The sequence below is a fragment of the Tripterygium wilfordii genome, chromosome 8, assembly GCF_013401445.1.
Source record: "Tripterygium wilfordii isolate XIE 37 chromosome 8, ASM1340144v1, whole genome shotgun sequence".
Classification (NCBI taxonomy): Eukaryota; Viridiplantae; Streptophyta; class Magnoliopsida; order Celastrales; family Celastraceae; genus Tripterygium; species Tripterygium wilfordii.
In genome coordinates, this window is record NC_052239.1 from 472695 (window position 1) to 492638 (window position 19944).

Below are 19944 nucleotides of genomic sequence, written 5' to 3' on the forward strand. Positions count from 1 at the left end.
GTGGTTGAGAGTTACGTTCGTCATAATGCATGGCGTAATCAATAAAAGCATAGTTGACTCCATGTCCATGAGAACTTCTGCGTTCATTGATCATTAACGTCCTTCACTCCAGCTTTCGGGTTCTAGGGTCCCAAAAGTCCAGAAAAAAAAGGCCGTAAGGCCCGTAACGGCGCAATTGCTGATGAATCAGTAGATTCAGTAGTACAATTAATCCACAAGAAACAAGTGGGCCTCAATCTTCGAAAATGGCCCAAATCAGACTTGTAAACAGATAATCGTTATGGGCCTACCTTCAAATAAAAGAGGCCTATCAAATTGATTGCATATATGGCATGCATGCTAATATATATATGTTGGTTTTATAATGATGTTTAGAATGTTGTTATGGGCTGCTGTGAATAACACCATTCCCAGTTCCTACCCACGCAAATATCCTTAAACGTCATATTGGCGACCATTCTCTCTGTCTAGGGTACGGTGTGGGGGGGTCCTTTTGAAGGTGTTGAGCATGTCTTTCGAAACTGCATTATTGCTAGCAGGTTATGGAAGGAACTTTTACCATGTCAAGCTTTTGATTTGGGGCATGGTATTAATTTTTTCGATTGGATGGCTGCTGTGCTTCATTCAGGAAAGCCTGATGTTCAAACAATGTTTGCAACAGTTACTTGGGTGCATTGGAACACTAGAAATTCTATTGTACATCATGGACAATGGGATCTTGGTAGCCTTAAATCCAAGCTAGGTGACTTCCTTCGCTTCTGAATTTATGTTGTACTGTGCCAGGGGACAACCTAGCAGCTCTCTTCATCAGCATGTAACTTATGCTGGTCACGCTCAAACTGAACGTACGTAGATGGTGCGGTGTTTATAGAGCTGGATTTTGTTGGGGCAGGTGCTATATATCTTGAGAGACCATTATGAGATTGGGACCTCGCTGTTTTGCTTGTCAGAGAGGATGCCTGGGCCGGTGGATCCTATGTATGCACAACTTTTAGCTGTAACTTGCTCATTAAGATTTCTACTGGCTGAGGGCTTTCGTGAGTTCATTCTGGAGATTGATGCAACCATTGTTGTTCATGCACTTACTTCGGATGATTTTCTAGAATCCAGGATGGGTCACTTTGTTACGGAGGCTAAATTGTTAATGTCCTCCCTTGGTATTGTGCAATGTAACCATGCTCCTCGTGATAGTAAATCTGTAGCTCATTGTCTTGCCCGTATGGCAAAATCTGGACGTGGGAGATCGGTTTGGAGGGCTGACTGCCCATTGCAGGTTGAGAAATCACCGCTCTTAAAATGTTATGACAAATTACATAAAATGACATTTTACCATTTTTGAATATGACTGAAAAAGAAGGATTATTTCTGATATTCGGGTGTGGGAAATAATTTTAGAAATGCTGCTGAAATACTACCTTGCTTATGGGTTTTCAAATGGTTTTCCAAACGACGCCAGTATATCGTTGTCACGGACTGGAAGCGTAAGGCCGATTTCGTCGTCAAGTGTTTTGTTTTTTGGGCTGTGGATGGCGACAAAATAAACAAGATTCTGAGATGGTCCACAGGGAAATAAAGTCATAAACCAGTGAACTCGTGAATTAGAGAGTAGGGATTATTAGCCTTTTTTGTGCTACAACTAATTCCACTTACTTCCCCATCAATTATATCTTTTGTCCTCTGATAGTTACATGGGCCATCACAGTTGGTGAATTTCTCTCAGGATAAATCGCATGAACTCGGAAAATCTTGAGTTTGATTCTCACTTGGAGTAATATATTTGTGACTACACGTTGAATTTTGACTTAATTTATCTTGTCATCAGGTAAAAATTTTGTGTGTGTACGGATCTGACAATCCGAGTTTTGGCTAACATTAAACGTCTAAAGGACAAACTTGTATATTATCATTCTACGGGGAAATAATTACACATGTCATTCCTTCTCTGCATGAGGACTATGACACGTAAAAAATGTAATGAAGGAAAAAAGTGAAGTCTAATATAGTAGTACTTATCATACGTAGCTCTTAAACTTTTTTATGCAAACTCTGCATATCCTCCAAAATTGTACTCAAACTAATGGAACTTGCATAACCGGATCATTCTACCCCTCCCTTCACTCTATATTTCTGTCTCCCCATTCACTTCACATAATCACATTGTGCCTTCTCCATGGAAGACCACTCAACACCACCGTTACCTCTCAAAGCATACAGATTGATTGCATCATCCATCTTCTATGCCAAGTCCACCACCTCCAACAACTCCATTGCTCCCCTCTTTCTCTTCAAGCCCTGCACCACAACCCCACCAACTCAAATCCTCCAAGACATCTCAGTCACTGCTTATCCATCTCAAATCCTAGCCATAGTTGGCCCTAGTGGAGCTGGAAAATCCACGCTGCTCGACATTTTAGCTGCTCGAAGATCGCCCACAAATGGCAATCTTCTTCTCAATTCTCTCCCTCTTAGTCCTTCTTCGTATCGAAAACTATCCGCTTATGTCCCTCAACATGATGCATGCCTTCCAATGCTTACTGTGGCTGAAACTTTCACATTCTCTGCCTTGCTTCTTTACCCCAAAACATCTGAAATTGACACAATTGTCTCTTCTCTTCTCAGTGAACTTAGGCTTACACACTTGGCCAACACAAGACTTTGTCATGGCCTATCCGGCGGGGAACGTAGACGGGTTTCTATAGGCCTGAGCCTCCTCCATGACCCTGCTGTGTTGATTCTTGATGAACCAACTTCAGGACTTGATAGCAGCTCTGCTTTCAATGTAATGCAGACCCTGAAATCAATCGCTACTTCGCGTCGAAGCACTGTGATCTTGTCCATCCATCAACCAAGCTTCAAGATTCTCTCTACTATTGATAGAATTCTTTTGTTGTCCAAAGGAAGTGTTGTTCATCATGGAACAGTAGCTTCACTTGAAAGCTTTTTATTCTCCAATGGCTTCACTGTCCCTCCGCAACTCAATGCCCTTGAATATGCCATGGAAATACTGAACCAGATCCAGGAGAATAAACCCAACACTCCACCTTCACTTCCTCGATCGCCAGACAATTCTACAACAACCCCACCAGAAAAAGAAGCTCGAGATGTTCGATATAAGAGCTCAAGACTCCGCGAAATCTTGATTCTTTATGGCAGATTTTGGAAAATCATATACAGAACAAGACAGTTACTTTTAACAAACACCTTGGAGGCACTAATTGTGGGTCTTGTTCTAGGAACAATCTACATCAATATTGGATATGGCAAACAAGGTATCGAGAAGAGATTTGGTCTCTTTGCATTCACTCTTACTTTTCTCCTCTCCTCAACAACCGAAACTCTTCCAATCTTCATCAATGAAAGGCCAATTCTACTCAGAGAAACCTCTAGTGGGGTTTACAGACTCTCATCATATCTTGTCGCAAACACCCTCGTTTTCTTACCATACTTGCTAGTAATAGCTGTTATATACTCCATTTCAGTTTACTTCTTAGTGGGTCTCTGTGCTTCATGGCAAACTTTCTCTTACTTTGTTTTGGTCATCTGGGTCATAATCTTGATGGCTAACTCATTTGTTCTGTTCTTAAGCTCTCTGGTTCCGAATTACATTGCTGGGACTTCTATGGTGACTGTGCTTCTCGGTGGCTTCTTTCTATTCTCTGGGTACTTTATTTCTAAGGAAAGCATGCCAAAGTACTGGCTCTTCATGCATTTCTTCTCCATGTACAAGTATGCTCTTGATGCTCTGCTCATTAACGAGTATTCCTGCCTGGTCTCAAAGTGTTTGATTTGGTACGAAGAGAACAAAACTTGTATGGTGAATGGACTTGATGTGCTGAACAAGAGAGGGCTCCATGAGAGGCAGAGATGGACAAATATTTATGCTTTGATTGGGTTCTTTCTGCTCTACCGTGTTCTTTGTTTGCTGGTTCTGATCAGAAGAGTCTCAAGATCAAAAAACTAAAATGAAATGTTCTAAATTATTAATCAATGTGTTTTTTAATTGTTGGATTGCCCTCTTTTGATCTTGTTTATTACATGCTAATCAATGCAGATGTTTTGAAGTAATCATGTGAATCTACATTGCATGAACCAAACCAGTAAATTATATATTGCAAAGAAATTATGCTTAGTTACACTTTAATCACCATCTCTTATTATTCAACTAAATGAATTATCTCTTATTATTCAACTAAATGAATTATTTGCCGACCCTCTCTTCCATCTCTTCTTTTCTTTTCTTTTTTAACTGAAAACGAAATTACGGGCTTATATATTTTTGAACAGCCCCAAATAGTCTAAACTCGGACCACATAGGGTGGGCCCACAACCTCCTGACAAATAAGTTGAATCGAGTCCCAGTGCAAAATAAATCGAAGATAGATCCCAATGGTGAATGAAACCCCGTAGACATATGTCTTTGGCCGAAGCCGATAATCTCTTGGATTTAACAGCACATCCGATTTGGATATAATAGATAAGCAGATAGGGATCTTCCAGTGAGCAAGAGCACCTGCAAGAAGTCAAGAACCACCTCCTCATTGATTTTTTTTTTTAAAAGAAACCACCTAAATGATTGATTCAACAATTGGTGGCGTTCATCAAACAATCATAGGGGCCATAGTGAGCAAGAGTGGTGGCCCACGGGTGCCTTAAAGCTATTTGAATCACGGGTCTATATCTAGGTTGATTGATGCTCTCGAAAGTGTAAGTAGTGAAAAAACCAAGGAATGTGACATTCATGCAATATGGCTTTTGTCGGATGCTGACAAAATCCTCAAATGCTTGTTTGTTTGCTTGAATCAGCAGATGTTCACGGGTTCCTCTGCTTGTGTTTTTGGTAACACGTGAATGTCTTCTTGTTGTTCAGAACCACTGCACCAACAGCCGCAACATTGGCAAACACAGTTCTACTCTTCTGGGAATATAATTACGTTCGAAAATTAATTAAAGAAAAGAAAACAGTACTTGTGGGCTTCTATGGCCATTCATCCTTCTTGTCGATTGGGCCAACCCATTGATTAATAGATGGGTCGAGCATCTTGAAAGTAGGCCCAATCACTTAGTGGCTCAATAAAATTCATTTTCAAGGCCCAATCCAGGGTTGCATTGACCAAGCTAGTCTCTTAAAATGGAATATAGAACCAGGCCCATATGAGGACATCAAGCAATGCATACAAGTCAATAGTCATGCAATGCAAGGATGCCGCAAATATTTTCGGGTTCATTACTCTGAGGAAATCGACTATATTTGGTCCATATCCATGCATGCGACAACATTACAATGATTGAACCAGGCAAATAACATATTGTATGACCATCACCAAGCACTGGAACTTCAGAGAACATAAAATGATAAAACAATTGAGTTTGAGAACATATAAAAGCTATAAATTCCAAATTCTCTATGCTGATAGTACAAACACAGAATAGAGAGCTCGGCCGGTGGCGATGATCAACTTAAGACTAGAAGCATAGTTGCATGCACATAGCTCTATGCAAGACATTAACACAAAATAGATGGTTCCCCTAACCTGCTTCCGAAACAAGTCTTCTCATCATCTCCGCGTCTCTCGCTTAGCTTAGCATTGATAAAAGGATAAGCAGATAACATTCACCGAACCTCACCATGATTTACTATGCAATGCTCCTCACGTATTGGTCAAGATTTGTAGTGAACAACTCACACCTATACAAAGCAAATACATTAAATGAACTTGCATTCTTAGTTTCCCTACTTGGCTTACTAATAGCATTAATCAGCATAATAAATTTGAAAGAACACAATGTTACCGGATTGGAGTTCCAGGGGCATAGAGCGGGTTCTTGACAACATATTCAACATACAAGTTATAAATGTACTTCAATGACTCCCGTAAATCGCCAGTTTTAGGATGAGTGAGTAAGATAATCTGCACAATTAACATGCATGAATAGCATAAAATTGTCACAAATGTATAACAAGAACTTTTTTACGAATTTCAAATCACCAAGAAAAAGGCAGAAGTTGCATTACAACTCAAGCAGTATATCCAGGTTATTACCCCTAAGAAAGGTTTTCAACATATAAACTCTTCAAGTAGATCTTTCAATCAAACCATAACATCAATTGCCAAGTCAACCAGTGTCCATCCACACAGATGACTTTAAAAAAAAACTCCCGAATTCCATGTGCAATGAAATTAGTTAGCGGCTTAACGCTGTTGCAATGATTGGAAAGTTATGATTCCAAAATTTTAGGCCACACATCTACCAAATTATTGTAGATCCTAAAGCTTGATCCCATGTAAGAGCATGACTTTGTGGCAGCAAGATACAGAGGCAGAATCATTGTAGGCAAAAGCATTTACAATTGTAGTTGAAGTTTGGTGAGTTCTCAACAGCAAGACTTTCTATGATTTCCATTCCATGACAAGTAAGATAATAGATCAAGAGAATATATGCTGACCTTTATCCCAGAAGGACTTTCCATGAAACTAAGTTTGTATGTGTTTGTACGAAAACTGTGAAATGAACAACCTTGGCCAGGTAACTGAGGAACGCCAAGGTTTCCTTTTCCCGGACTACAACAGAAAATAAAGCCTGTTAACTCTAATAACTCTAAATATATTCTCACGAAACAAACAAAAGACAATTATCAGCTTGGAAATCATTTATATACCTAATTCTGTAATTCTGCCCTAGAGAAGTCGGGCACCAAACATGTAAATACTCCCCATTCATCTTTTCCATCTCCAATATCAATCAAAGTAATACAATGTATGCAAAAATCAACTTCCACAGAGCACAAAATCCAAGTATCATAGAAATGAAAACACATGTACCTGGTAGGATCCATCTTAGCAGTCAAAGATTTGAGAGAGAAGAGCAGACCAAACATGAGTTTATGGTCCTGCTGCGGATCAAGAGTGTGGAGAGGGCGGTTCCACTCCCTATAGAGCAAGCAAACACCGTTCCGGTTGAATATATACATCATGTGAGCATTGTTCCCCGATTGTGTCGGCGCCGGCGGCGACGGACTGATCTCTGACCCCCCAAAGAACTGCATCTTTCTTGTCGGTTGAATAATCACGGATCAATTCGATGTCGATAACGCGATTTGAGATGTACGGATCGCAACCCTGCCGAGACTTCAAAAATCAAGAACTAAATCGGGGAACTTTTACCCCTACCAAACTGATCCTTGATGGTTTAGGGAAAGATCGCTACGACGACGTTTTGACCATACTGTCGTTTTCTTTCTCTCAGTTGGAGGCTCTAAATATAAAATACCTAACAAAAAGTAATCACCAATGAAGGACAATAGAAGTTCTATCAACCAGAATAATGAGACAAGAAACCAAAACTCAATACTGTAGTTCGAATGTAATTGAAGCCATGTAAAAATACGACAAACCCTTTAGAGCATTACTCTCACAGGGATTGACTATCCGAAATGTCGAAATTTTATCCTTGAAACAATTTTATTTATTGGGTCTGAAAATTCTGTCCTCGAGTTGGAATTGATCAAATCTTAATTGTCTTGTGTGTATATTGAAACAATTTTATTTATTGGGTTTGAAAATTCTGTTACCGAGTTGGAATTGATCAACTCTTTCAAGATTTGAAGTGACGAGAAGTTGCATTACTCTCCTCCTTCCTTATCTGTCTTGTTGCTGCTTCATACCCATTCATTGTTGGGCATATACACCTGCAACACCAAAAAATTTACCATGCCAAGTCCCAATACCAGAAAAATAGAGCCCCTTTTTTCTGGCATTGGGACTGGATGCACCATATGACTTTCCAGACAACCTTGTCCAATAGTTGAATATAAGCTCAAACTTTTGTACATGAAAGTAGCAGAGTAAGGTTTCATAAAACTATGACTAGAAGAGTGAAATTTCAGATTCCATATGTAACTCGTCAAATGACAAATATATCCACTGAGATGCAGGAAGCCAGGAAGGAGCATTGACGAAAATAATAAGGTTTTGGAACCCCCACTCAGGTTTATTAACTGAACAATTCAAGCTTGTCTCATAAATTAAACTCGATTCAATCTACCCAACAAGAGATACAAAATAACAAACAAACAAAGGGACAGATGGCGGGAAAAAGTTGATTCATCTGGTAACAAGTGCAGGGAAAAAGGAGCATGCTACTCCTTCAACTGTGACTCGGCAGCAGGTGTCTCTGTTTTGCGGACAGCCTCCAATGTATTGTAGAACTCCTCAGGGAGAGGTCCGGGCCGGTGAAGAGGAACATGCTTTGGAACTGGCGCATCATTCTCTATAACCTCAACCTCATAGTCATCGGGAACACCCCAAGGATCCCACTCTGCAATATAATAAATTAAACGACACATTATAACAAAATCTGTGCCCTAACAAAGGCAGATCAGACAGGCTGGCTGAACAACATCGCTCAAAAAAAAAAAAACACACTGGCAGCCCTTGCTCCCTCTTCTCAGCATATCGATTGTGTCAATTGAAAGATCTTTGAGAGTACTTATAACAACAGTTTGCAACTGGAAAGCAATTCAATAACAGCGAGGCCAATGAATCCAAAATTCGACAAATATGAACACATTATGATGAATCAATCATCTCTTAACTTATCAATATGCCAACAACCGAGGGGTTTAAAGTACTCATAGCAATCAGCATCTAGAAGGCCATCAAATAAAGCAAGGGCAATCACTCCTAAATCGGTTCAATAGAGGTTTCACTAGAAGCAGAATCAGGGAAAATCATAAGAAATTAGTTCCGTACTCTACAATATCCAACCACTCAAAGCAGATACATAGATGAATCATCTACTACCCATCAATACCGCCTAGAGATGTCATAGATGAACACAAAGCACACTGCCATGATACTTGAGGTAGTGAGTAGTGACAATGTGAAATTTACTATTCCGTGACAGAGAATAGAATTAACAGCAGATGATTACAGGTTAACTGATAATAAATGAGGTATTTCCTTCCCGTAAATTTATTCAGCCATAATTCAAACCAATAAAGATTATAAATTTGTATATCACCAATTTGAAAAACAACATCAACCCCATGAGAACAGTATGTTAAAGTTACTTAAATCCCATCATTGTCCAAGGGCGAATAAATCACCTTCGAAAGTGGACTCATTTGAGGAAGTATAACCACGATACATATCTTCATAACTTAACAACAATCCAGAAATGTGAAAACAGCCATGACAACATCGAAAAAAACTTAAATCATTTCCAATTTATTTTGCTACCATACAGCATCTTAGCAAATAAGCCAGGTATAAACTTGACTCGCTGACAAAACAAAAAAAAAACATTGAAGAAATATCCAGGCCCAATTTCTCCTACACCCCTGATAAATATATATCTTGTCTCGACTCAATTAAATATTCAACTTTTAGCACATAAAACAAAGGAAAATTCTTATGAAATTTGATCCCGTCTCTCGTATTGCATTGCCTCGGCAACTCAACATAACCATAAAAAAATGCAGACATTAGTCCCTTTCTTAATTAACCTTATTCAATCTTTGTGCACAATCCATAGAATCCATTAGCCCACGGTTGTTATGCGGGGAAAAGAAAAGAGATAAAAAATATTCCAGTCTCCCTGAATAGCCCAGCGAATGGCTCTCCCATCTACTATTTTACATTCTCAACAAAATGTAGACATAAACCCCATAATTTCTAATCCATTTACAATTTCCATCCTCCATTTACACCAAACAAATCAATGAAAAATGAATTCAAAGACAATAATGAGATTCAATATAGAAGGCACAACCAATTTCTTAATAGTTCAAAAGAATACACAAACACGCATTGCCAACGAGAGATATAACAAAACGTTAATAAATAAGAGCCATATGTGTTACTGTACGAACCGATCATTTTCTCGATGAGCTTGAGCTCATCTTGGGCTTCCTCAATGAGCTCCTCGACCTGACCGCAACCGAGGCGCTTCTCGATCTTCTCCCAGTCCTCCTCCTCTTGACAAACCGTCAGCCTGTGCTTCGTGAAACTCTCCACCGCCTTCCGGTACCCCTCATCCGACGGCACAGCCTGGATCTCCTTCAGGGTCTTAGCGTACAGCCCGATCAATACCTCCCTCGCGCTGGGTACCACATCGAGCCCCACGATCCCGGTCGTCTCCTTCACCTTGGCCATCAATGGCCGTGCAATCGCCCGCAAGAACATCTTTTCCGCCTAACCGAGGAACAATTCCCTCAATCTCTCACTTCTTCAGTTCTTCTTTCCTCTCGCCTAGGGCCCAAACAGACCTGATTCGTGTAGCGTCGTGGTGGAATTGTTTGTTTGGGTTTTGTACTTTTAAGACCTCATCGCAGTTCAGCCCATTAGCCCGCTGATAAATCGTACTGCAGTGAGCCATAAATGTGCTTTCGGCTTTATCAATGCCCTAGGCCAAACTAGCCCATTTATTGCTTTGGCTTCTTAAGACTTCATTACAGTTCAGCCCATTAGCCCGCTGATAGATAGTACTGCAGTAAGCCATAAATGGGCTTTTGGCATTATGCCCTAGGCCAAAGAAGCCCATTTATTTCTTGGCCATTCTGGCCTATGAGACCACTCAATGAATAGGCCCTCAAAAAGTTGGCCCACTATGGCTAACTAAGAAGAAAATTGGTTTTGGTACATGTGTGTGTTATTAATACACTAATGAAACAACAATAAATATATGATGAGTTTGGCATTTATCTTCTTCATGCAAAATAAAATAACATATCTCGAACTATTAAACAATAAAAGAAAATTAAAATAACATATCTCGAACTATTAAACAATAAAAGAAAAATAAAATATATTTGACCAAATCCAATCTCTTTATACATATTGGTTTTGTTTTTATACTTATTGCCAAAGTGAAGCAACAATAAAGGCAATTTCTCTATGTGATTGCAGGTTTGTCTTATCATGAGAACCGAAATGACCTTCTCAAGAGAAATACAATGCATATATTAATCTTATCATTTATATATCTAAAAAAAAAATTCAGAAAAAAACAAAAATATATTAAAAAAAAAGACCGAAACATTTTGTTTTCTATATTTCTATCACTATGCATACGTTTTCTTTTGTCCAGATATGTAGTATCTCTACGGACATTCTTACATTTTAATACTTTTTCACCTCCACGAGATCATGGCTCAATTAGTCTAATGAGAGAGGTGTCATAATTTTCTAGAATAAAATTGTGAAGGAAGGATATATAGATGTCCATAGAGTTAGGATAATACCTTATGAAAAAAAAAATGCATCCACAAATTCTATTAAAAAGTGAGGTATGCATGGACTACATGTGTATGATTTTCCTTATTTTCTTCACCTAAAAAATTGAACTTTTTTTTTCTAATAAATTTACAACTACTGTATCTGTATTACCCCCACCTAAAAAAACTAAAATTTAAAACCGTAATCCCTCCCTTAGCCACCACCTGCACCGGCCGTGGCGGCAGAGCTACCAGGAGACCATGGAGGGAAGTTTTCATCAACCGCTCTGGCACAACCAAGTCCTCGCAACTCCGCGAAGAGATCATCGTTGATAGCCAAGTTAGGAATCAGAGCCTCATCGCAACCCTCAAACTCATGCTCCTCAACCTCCTCACTCTTCCTGTCCGCAGCAGTAGAGGCCTGTGCGGTGTCGTTTTTGCTTCCGGTATTTCGGACTTTGTTTCGGGTACCGCCGGCGAGCAAGTTCCTGTGCGTGGGTCTTGGATGTGTGTGGTCCCCAGTGTATGTGAGAATGAACATATTGGGGTCCCTGTTGCTTCTCTCCACCTGCTTCCTCGCACTACACCCCTTTGAGCTGCTGCATCTGTAGTAGCTTCTTGGGTAAGGAGAGCCCTTAATGGGCTTTTGTCCGTACTTCCTCCAGGCCCATAAGTCCGATGGCAGTTTCTCTGCTGTTACATGGCATACCTCCCTCTTCTGCTCGTTCTTCCTGCCATATGACAAAAAAAATAATAATATGAAGATTAATTAATTGATTAAAGCAAACAAAAATGATAAAGAACCCAACAGTAGGTATCCTAACTGTTGAGTTGGACACACGTGATCCAAATGAATTGTGGACTCTACATGTCCCACGTGATGCACATGAAATCTTAGTAGTCGAGAGATACCAACTTCTAAAATCCGTATCATAATTTCCAGTTAATGATGCAAAGATTCGAGTACCTCTTCCTTGGTCTGGATGGGCGCGATCGTGCTAGTGCTGGAGATCTCTCTGGGTTTTTTGGCCGTCTCTGTTGTTGGCTGTAGCTGGATTCTCCAAATACAAAAGCAGAGTTAGTGGGTTTCTTGTTGTTGGTGGGTTGTTGTAGTGGGGTTTGATGCTGGATTCCATTGAAAATGGAGGAGGTTCTGGGTTGGGGGAGTAAAAAAGGCATATACGAGTCTTGCAATTCATCAAAATCAAAATTTGAAGTGGAGTCTACAAGATTGGGGAATGAAAATTGGAGTTCGTTTTCAAGTTCATAAGGTAAAGAAGCTAGAAAGGCTAATGGGTCTTGGTTTAGGCCATTTTGGGTGGTGGAGTTGCAGCTCCTGACCACCGCGGAGAGGTCCCAATCTGCCATCCTGATCAGGCAATCGACCATGAAACTTTCAAACACAGAACAATTCAATTGAATTGATGATGTCCTGTTTGTGAGAGAGAGGAAGAAAGGACGGCGCTGACTTTTGCTGAGCACTGAGTTTGTGAATTGTTTGTTATAATTATTTATAGGAGGAGATGGGTATTGGAATTTTGGCACATTTTTGCTTTTTCTTTGACTTTCTAAAATAGTCAAATAAGGGGCCCACCATATTATGGGCAACAAATTTATTTCTATATCCATTATAAGAAAATAGAGGATGTGTTGAAAATATGTAATGTTTTTATTCCATATATTGCCAATATCTCTATGGTAGGAACAATAAGAGAAAGTAAAAATATCTTTTATGGCAATAAAAAATATATTATATGGCAAAAAATTATTTTTCTATCCCATTAGAAAAATTGAAGAGAACGAGAATTTAATTATGCTAAAATATTCATGTTTTTCACCTCAGGAGAGTACAATTAAGGTATAAAACAATACAATTTATGGAAACAATATTATTTTTATATCCAATAAATCTTTAATGGAAATATACATAATTTTATATTTCAAGAAAGATGCAAATATCATACTAAATGGGATAACAATCCCTAATAAACTTTTATTTTGTGTGTGTTTTATTTTGGAAGAAAAAAAGGCTTAAAATTATGTAATATTTATTTAGTTATTTTCCTCAAGCTTTTAATAAACTAATATATGATGCTCCATATGATAATTCACGAATATTAAAGATAAAAGTGTCTTATATTCAAAGCAATTTTTGATAAATGGGTCTTTGGGAAAATTTGTATTTGCAAAATTTTGAATAACGTGAAGGAGTATGATGATGAAGATACCGTCAGAACTGGGTTCTATATTGATTCTCATTATAAGCAATACTGTTGTGGTCATGTACTAAGTTTTGGCCCAACTTACCTTATTGTCAGATGAAAAATTTTATATGCACAGATTTGACAACCCAAGTTTAAAACCCTTATCAATTATCATATATTCAATGGACAAACTTGTATGATGTCAGTCTTGGTTATCGAAACAAATGGAACCATGTAATGATACAAAATTAGAAGTAAAAGAGAGAATATATGCCACCAAAAAAGCAGGGGCATATCCGTTCATAATGATGTTTCCCCACTTTTGGCATAAACGAAGAAAATAAAATAAAATAAATTAGAAAATTTTGTACACCCTTCCATGGGAAGATGAGAGAGGGACATTTTGTCTAGAAAGTCAACAGGCGAAGTGACAAATAAACCCTTAATTTTATTTGCCTTTCCCCCTAAAAATTTGGGTGACAAAGGGCATAAATGAACTATAAAGTTAAGGGGCCTCGCGGCTTAGAATCATAGTATATTTGGACCACCCACCATCACTTTGATGCTAAACCTTCCTCCCCTTAGGAGGGAATGAAATCTTAGGTTGATAGTTCAGTTCTTTCATGTCCAGTTCAGTTGATTTACTTGAGGTGATAAAATTTTGTCCGGTTTGGATGACTGAATTTGTTTAACCCAAATTAAATTAAGTTGAGACATAAGTTATATATCCGAAATCTGAGTCCAAGCACACAATTTTTGTCCGATTTAAAACCAAGTCAAGGTCCAAACGCATAAATCTTGTCCGGACCGTAACCCGAATTAGGTTATTGTCCGATTTACTTGTTCGAATTTAAATCAATCCGGATTTGATTAATTAAGTACGTTCGAAATCCAATCCGGATTAGGTTCCGGACATTTAAATATTTCGAAAACTTGTGATGTTGTCGGACCCAGAAAGAAACCGAAACCGAATTTTTTGCCACCCCTTTTATCATGCCTCGGTGCTTGGTGGAGATCCAAAAAAGTAAACAAAATCTATTAATGGTGGATGTCAATGTTGCATTCAAGCAACTTCGTTTAGGGAAAGAAATAGGTGGGTTGGCAAGCCTATGATAACGGATGAAGATAAGCTTTTCATGGGTTTGGCAGGATATTTCTAGCGATGGTTGTGAAAAAGATAGGTTTGTCCCAAAACGCAAATATTGAGAGATTGTGATCAATGACCACTTTACAATGTGTGGGGAGAAGAGGAAGTGCTAGCACTAGGAGATGTAGGGAGCCCCCAAAACAGTAACTAAAGACCATTGCCACTACGTGTTTATTTTCTTCTTGTTTATGATCACTATCCATATGAAATCGGAGTCTTACACGATATATATGAAATCTCGTACGTCCATTTCAACATTTGGGATATCTCATCCTCGTATGCCCATTTCAACATTTGAGATGAGATGCATACTATTGCATCATTCGTACGTCCATTTCAACATTTGGGATATCTCATCCTCGTATGCCCATTTCAACATTTGAGATGAGATGCATAAGATTGCTGATGCAATAGTATTGATAATGAGCACTTTGAGGGAACTTTAGGCCTGTAGTTTGTGCCTGCCTAAAAAAAAGAAGAAAGGTTTGTGCCTATGTTCACCATTATGTCCCGGTCGATAAATGGGTTCCGTTCTGACCTACCTGCTATAGTCCTCCCCTTTTTAAAAGAAAACTGCTATAGTTCTTCCATGAACTGGACAAAAACAATGTTACCACATGCACACAACTCCTGTAAGCATTTGAATGAAGGTCTAAGCTAACTGAGAAAATTACATCTGCTTAGATTCAGTGAAGGTCTTACAACATTTATCTTAATGAAAATGTTTAAATACATAGCACAGAAAATTCTGATTAGGCCTACAACAGCATTCAAGACAGAAACTGCTTGCTGTATGAAAACTAACATCTAGAAAAATTACAATGCGCATGAACAACACCAGCTCAAGCATATCAATGTTTGCAGCAGCCTAATCCAAGTTGGAGCACGGATTAGAATATGATGTAATGGGTGAACTTTGCGATAGTCTCAAGACCTCGCATCTTAAGGATGCAACCTTTTGGTAGAATGTCTTTCCAGGTCTATGTGCACTTTGTGTTTGATTTCAGAAATGAATTTTCAACTCACCAAAGGTATTGGATACTATAAGAGTTTTTAGTCGTTCCCTTGGCCAACCCATCGAGCTGATCCTGCCTTTGCCATGCGGCCCATGCGAGAATAGTAGTCACCCACATTTGCCACAAATAAGGGATCCCTATCTTCAATTTTGTACTCATTACCGCTACTCTCATCAGATGAACTCCCCTGTTCAGTTTGTTCCAATTCTCTTGTCAGATCTTCCATCGTTTTCTTCAAACTAGCTTTGCTCATTTGCCCTACTTCTCCAGTTGAGATGCCAACCATGGTAATCTTTGGAAGAAGAGGACTAGAGTATTCAGTATGGTTTATGGATCCTCTTGATAAGCGTTCGGCTCTGTAAGAGAGTTGGAAGCAAAGAAATGTGAAAACCTTCTGACGATACATATCACGGCAATTCACAATACCAGATATATAGCCTATAGTCAATAGTATTCACCTTGTATCAGATCCCTTCTGGGGTTTAAGTTGTTGCTTCAACCATGGGTGTCTAGCCCAGTCTCCAAAAGGAAATCGGAAATCTGGTCCCTTTTGAAGATCGACTCCGACATTATCTTCTAATGCAAGCTCTGAGCTACCATCTTCTCTTTCAGAATTGGCAGGACTGCTTGTTGATTCAGAGGCTCTTTGAATAGAAAATGCACTTCTGCAATGCACCAAACAAGCAGTTAATATTAGCCAATATGCACATTCAGAGTTGGCGGGCCTGCTTGTCGACTCCAGAGGCTCTGAACTACCATTTTCCAAGTATTTGTGAATTGCCTAAAAAATTATTCACATTTAAAATAGTGCATGGCACTCAAAATGGTATAGAATGTACCTTTTCTCAAAAGAGTCAACCATGTACGGAAATTTTGGTTGAATGCCGGTGGCTTTTCGCAACCACCTATTACCCAAGAGTACCTTGTCAACTGCATAAAGAAGCTGGATTTCAGCAGCCTTAGATATAACACTCAAAGGTAATCCAGAATGTCCCATCTCATCCATTACTTCTTGAATCTGTCAGGACAATACCAAATCCATCAACAAGGCAAATTATCTAAATTTGCTGGGCAAGTGCAGATAAGAATTATGGCGCACTAATACTCTGGCACAATTTCTTTGAATATTTGTTTGTCAAACATAAATGGTTTTCTGCTCTGGCAAGTGTACAATATAGCATACAAGACTTGCCTAGCTGGTCATAACATCATTAATCAATAATCACATTGAAGTCTTAAGTGGCTAATTAGATATCCTAACTTCCTAATCAATTTTCACCGGCTCTCTAGTTTAAAAATCATGGCAGAAAGAAATACTAGATTACAAAGTTTCGCACCTCTGGGGGCTCCAATAGGCTATCTCCAATTTCTTCCAACACATCTGCTGCCATGTTGTCATCTATTACATCTCGTCGCCGTTGCACATGCCGAGTTTGAATTAAAGCATTGAAATGCTGGTCAACGGAGTCTTCAAGAATGTTATCTAGCATGTTTTTATCAAAAAAGTATGGAGTATACCTGATGGAAGAAACAGAGACAGTTTCAGCACTTCTAGAAATCAGTTGCATGATACACAATCAACAACATCGATGCAAGAAAGCAAAAGGCTTATTAAGAAAAGAAAGGTATCATGGTAGCAATTCTAATGTATCAGTTGATAAGAAACTAATGGCAAAGATACCGGAAAGAGCCCAGCAGTTGGCATGCAACTTTCCAACAAGGTGATGGCTAACATACTTGGTATCACTAATTACATTAAAAAAGGTTTCAGCTGATTAGAAAACAAATTACAAAAGCCTTAGTTAGAAAGCCCATTTGCCTATTCTTCAAGTGGAATAAGGAAAGACGAAAGGAAGGAAACATGATTTTAGTGGTGAAGCATGGGAGGAAACACACCACTTAATCCCATCCGTAGTAGCAATTGCAATATCTAAGTTTTGAGCACTAAAGACAGGAACGCCATCAACCCTTCTGTTTCCACCATTTTGTGTGTTTGTCTTAAGAATTTTGTTGGCCGCCTTTACCTGAGAGGGCAGCAAAACATCAGAAAAGAAGATGATAACAAGGTAACATATTACAAAATCCTGATCATTGTACATTACCTGTCTCTCATTTGGAACAAATTGAAATAAGTGAGGCTTTTCCTGCATCATGCACAATAAAGAATATAAATTTGTCTGACAAATCGTATTTGGCACATCCATAGTGCAATTTCTCTATAGACGTAACTTTAGCTACCAAAATAAAAGGAAGACACATAAGATCTCAGTACATTCCAAATTGAACTGCAAACATAATTTTCCATGTGGTAGCTAGTCTAATCAGTATGAATGGCTATAAATTGTAGTTCCCTTTTGCACCATCTTGGTGCCTCAATAAAATTTTAGCACTAAAAAAACATTGTTACTTTGATAATGGAAAATAATTCTCGTTTTTCTCGACAGTTATCCCCATATAGCCATAAAAATGCTTCTTTTAAAAAAAAAAGACAATGATTTCCAAACATATAATGACAAATGTACCTATAGATACTAAAACATAGTAATAAAAAAATGGTATCACTTGAAACCACAAAGATTGGCAACAACATCCATAAAGAGACATGTTAGATCAGGCCTCAACAAAAGAAGAGGGGAGTGAATTGTGTTCTTAAAAATTTGGAGTTAGTCCTCTAAAATTTTGTGGTTCGAAATAATGCAAAACAGAACACAAAACAAATGAGATCATCAACTTCAGTGCAGGCAGAAAAAAAAAGTGATGAAATAAGCATGGATAGAAACCATCCACTTGAGTCAAGGAAGAAATACCTTGAAATGCTCATATGCTAAATCAAGCCGACAAGCCCCCACCACACCACTCGGAATATTCAACTTCTTGACATATGTAACTAAAAAAAAACGTTGTGAGAATCCATAAATTATCATCAGAATGAAAACCAAATATAAACATCATTACCACTGGTTCAAACCAAAAAAAGGAAACTAAAACAAAAGTGACACTGAATTGATTGAAGAAATATTGGCCTTGAACCTTACCCTAACTATAAAAATAAATTTGAGCCAAGGTAGCATTGTTCAAGCTCTACAGTAAAAACAGGTAATTCAGCAATGACAAGAAAAAGAAGGAAACTTAATTCTATTATCACCCAATACCTGCATCGCCTAAATCCATGAAGAAACGGAACACGGGGCCATTCCTCTCGCTCTTGGTAACCGTTGCAAACATCTTCTTAAGCCACTCGGGTGTCCTACAGATGAAATCAAAGGACTCGTAAGTATTTCCAACATTTAAAAGAAAAACAAACAAAAGAAAGTGAAAATAAAGGTAAAAGAAAATTGTTCAAAATGGTATTTTGTTGTGAACAATTATCAAGCACCAAACTAGTGTAAAGTATTATGTCAACTGACCAATAACAAACAGAGAATGAAAACAGGTAATGTATGGATTGGAAACATGGTTTTTTTGGGTAACCGAGAATTTCCAATCCCAACATGCGACATCTTGCATTTCCAAGGAGTTGAAGCTTCTTCGTTCACCACAAAGCCCATAGTGACATCAGCTTCACTTACAACGGATAAGGTGCATATTCCATTTACCACAAGTACTGTGGCATCTACCAATCTTGGTGAATGGCTACCAGTTAAGTATAATCATCTAAAATTTTAATAACAATCCCTTGGAAAATTTTCATGTTGCAGTAGTACCAAACTAACCAATACAAGCTTGTGTATGCGTATAGAAGAAGTACATGTGAAAAGAGAGAAGATAGACTGAAGCAATAACCTCTTAGAAATAAAGGGAATATCGAAATGGGTAGAGACCGCCATGAGACCGGTCCCGGAAAGATCGCACATGCTGAAGACCTGACCCACAAAGGCAGGTCCACCGCCCTTCCCATTCGCGTTGAGCCCTGCAATCCTGACCGTGGACGGGAACCCCGATCCAGAGTCCCCGGAGGAGACGCCCTTGACGGAAGCAGGATTCGAAGAGGACAGCGAGTCGGGTTGACTGGACTCGGAGGATGAATTCCGGAACAATAGAGGTACGCAGACTTTGGAGGGCGGAGACTGTGCCATTTTAGGAGGGGATAGGAAGGCGGTGGCGGTTGAGTGAACGAATTGAAAGTGGTTGTTATGGTGGTTCTGCGGTCGCTTCTGTGGCGAAGCCATAGCCTGTCACTTCCGTTGTTTCAATTTTTATTAGATTTTTTCTTTTATATAATCTTAAAGGGCCAAAAAGCCATTGGGCCCTTAGGCCGTACAGTGGTCATGCAACTCTTGAGAGTTGTTTTTTTATGTGAGACATTTTATCTGAATACGCCTTTCACTTGTGACTTGGACAATCCGAAAGGCGAAAGCCCAT

At 38.8% G+C, this 19944-nt stretch overlaps 5 protein-coding genes across 5 annotated transcripts; 1 reads left to right on the forward strand and 4 right to left on the reverse strand.

Annotated features, from left to right (window-relative positions):
• Positions 1-1950: 1950 nt before the first annotated feature.
• On the forward strand, positions 1951-4120 carry LOC120004320 (ABC transporter G family member 4). Its single transcript, XM_038853634.1, has one exon. The coding sequence runs from the start codon at positions 2171-2173 to the stop codon at positions 3959-3961; it is 1791 nt and encodes a 596-aa protein (XP_038709562.1). The 5' UTR covers positions 1951-2170; the 3' UTR covers positions 3962-4120.
• A 1162-nt stretch (positions 4121-5282) lies between these two features.
• LOC120004321 (trafficking protein particle complex subunit 1-like) lies at positions 5283-7172 on the reverse strand. Its single transcript, XM_038853635.1, has 4 exons — positions 6822-7172; positions 6446-6560; positions 5791-5909; positions 5283-5686 (listed from the first exon to the last, which is right to left on the reverse strand). Exons 1-4 carry the CDS (start codon positions 7043-7045, stop codon positions 5635-5637), a joined length of 510 nt encoding a protein of 169 aa, XP_038709563.1. The 5' UTR covers positions 7046-7172; the 3' UTR covers positions 5283-5634.
• Positions 7173-7860: 688 nt separating this feature from the next.
• LOC120003392 (probable NADH dehydrogenase [ubiquinone] 1 alpha subcomplex subunit 5, mitochondrial) lies at positions 7861-10284 on the reverse strand. The gene is made up of 2 exons (XM_038852365.1): positions 9872-10284; positions 7861-8316 (listed from the first exon to the last, which is right to left on the reverse strand). The coding sequence occupies exons 1-2, from the start codon at positions 10182-10184 to the stop codon at positions 8138-8140; spliced, it is 492 nt and encodes a 163-aa protein (XP_038708293.1). The 5' UTR covers positions 10185-10284; the 3' UTR covers positions 7861-8137.
• A 953-nt stretch (positions 10285-11237) lies between these two features.
• On the reverse strand, positions 11238-12851 carry LOC120004558 (probable WRKY transcription factor 27). Its single transcript, XM_038853923.1, has 2 exons — positions 12183-12851; positions 11238-11946 (listed from the first exon to the last, which is right to left on the reverse strand). The coding sequence occupies exons 1-2, from the start codon at positions 12842-12844 to the stop codon at positions 11430-11432; spliced, it is 1179 nt and encodes a 392-aa protein (XP_038709851.1). The 5' UTR covers positions 12845-12851; the 3' UTR covers positions 11238-11429.
• Positions 12852-15224: 2373 nt separating this feature from the next.
• Positions 15225-19771, reverse strand: LOC120003286. Its single transcript, XM_038852202.1, has 9 exons — positions 19366-19771; positions 18735-18829; positions 18390-18469; positions 17685-17726; positions 17479-17606; positions 16920-17100; positions 16422-16600; positions 16041-16247; positions 15225-15938 (listed from the first exon to the last, which is right to left on the reverse strand). The coding sequence occupies exons 1-9, from the start codon at positions 19749-19751 to the stop codon at positions 15620-15622; spliced, it is 1617 nt and encodes a 538-aa protein (XP_038708130.1). The 5' UTR covers positions 19752-19771; the 3' UTR covers positions 15225-15619.
• Between the last annotated feature and the right edge of the window lie 173 nt (positions 19772-19944).

What these genes read in the sequence shown, in the direction of transcription:
- LOC120004320 (XM_038853634.1), top strand. Translation starts at nt 2,171, where the DNA reads ATGGAAGACCACTCAACACCACCGTTACCTCTCAAAGCATACAGATTG.
- LOC120004321 (XM_038853635.1), bottom strand. Translation starts at nt 7,045, where the DNA reads ATGCAGTTCTTTGGGGGGTCAGAGATCAGTCCGTCGCCGCCGGCGCCG. An exon ending in GCTAAGATGGATCCTACCAG is followed by an intron (nt 6,561 to 6,821) that starts GTACATGTGTTT and finishes TTTCTGTTGTAG; the next exon opens with TCCGGGAAAAGGAAACCTTG. An exon ending in AAAGTCCTTCTGGGATAAAG is followed by an intron (nt 5,910 to 6,445) that starts GTCAGCATATAT and finishes TTAATTGTGCAG; the next exon opens with ATTATCTTACTCACTCATCC.
- LOC120004558 (XM_038853923.1), bottom strand. Translation starts at nt 12,844, where the DNA reads ATGGATATAGAAATAAATTTGTTGCCCATAATATGGTGGGCCCCTTAT. An exon ending in CCATCCAGACCAAGGAAGAG is followed by an intron (nt 11,947 to 12,182) that starts GTACTCGAATCT and finishes GTCATATGGCAG; the next exon opens with GAAGAACGAGCAGAAGAGGG.
- LOC120003392 (XM_038852365.1), bottom strand. Translation starts at nt 10,184, where the DNA reads ATGTTCTTGCGGGCGATTGCACGGCCATTGATGGCCAAGGTGAAGGAG. An exon ending in GCTCATCGAGAAAATGATCG is followed by an intron (nt 8,317 to 9,871) that starts GTTCGTACAGTA and finishes ATTATATTGCAG; the next exon opens with AGTGGGATCCTTGGGGTGTT.
- LOC120003286 (XM_038852202.1), bottom strand. Translation starts at nt 19,751, where the DNA reads ATGGCTTCGCCACAGAAGCGACCGCAGAACCACCATAACAACCACTTT. An exon ending in CATGGATTTAGGCGATGCAG is followed by an intron (nt 18,470 to 18,734) that starts GTATTGGGTGAT and finishes GTTTTTTTTTAG; the next exon opens with TTACATATGTCAAGAAGTTG. An exon ending in TAGCATATGAGCATTTCAAG is followed by an intron (nt 17,727 to 18,389) that starts GTATTTCTTCCT and finishes TGCATGATGCAG; the next exon opens with GAAAAGCCTCACTTATTTCA.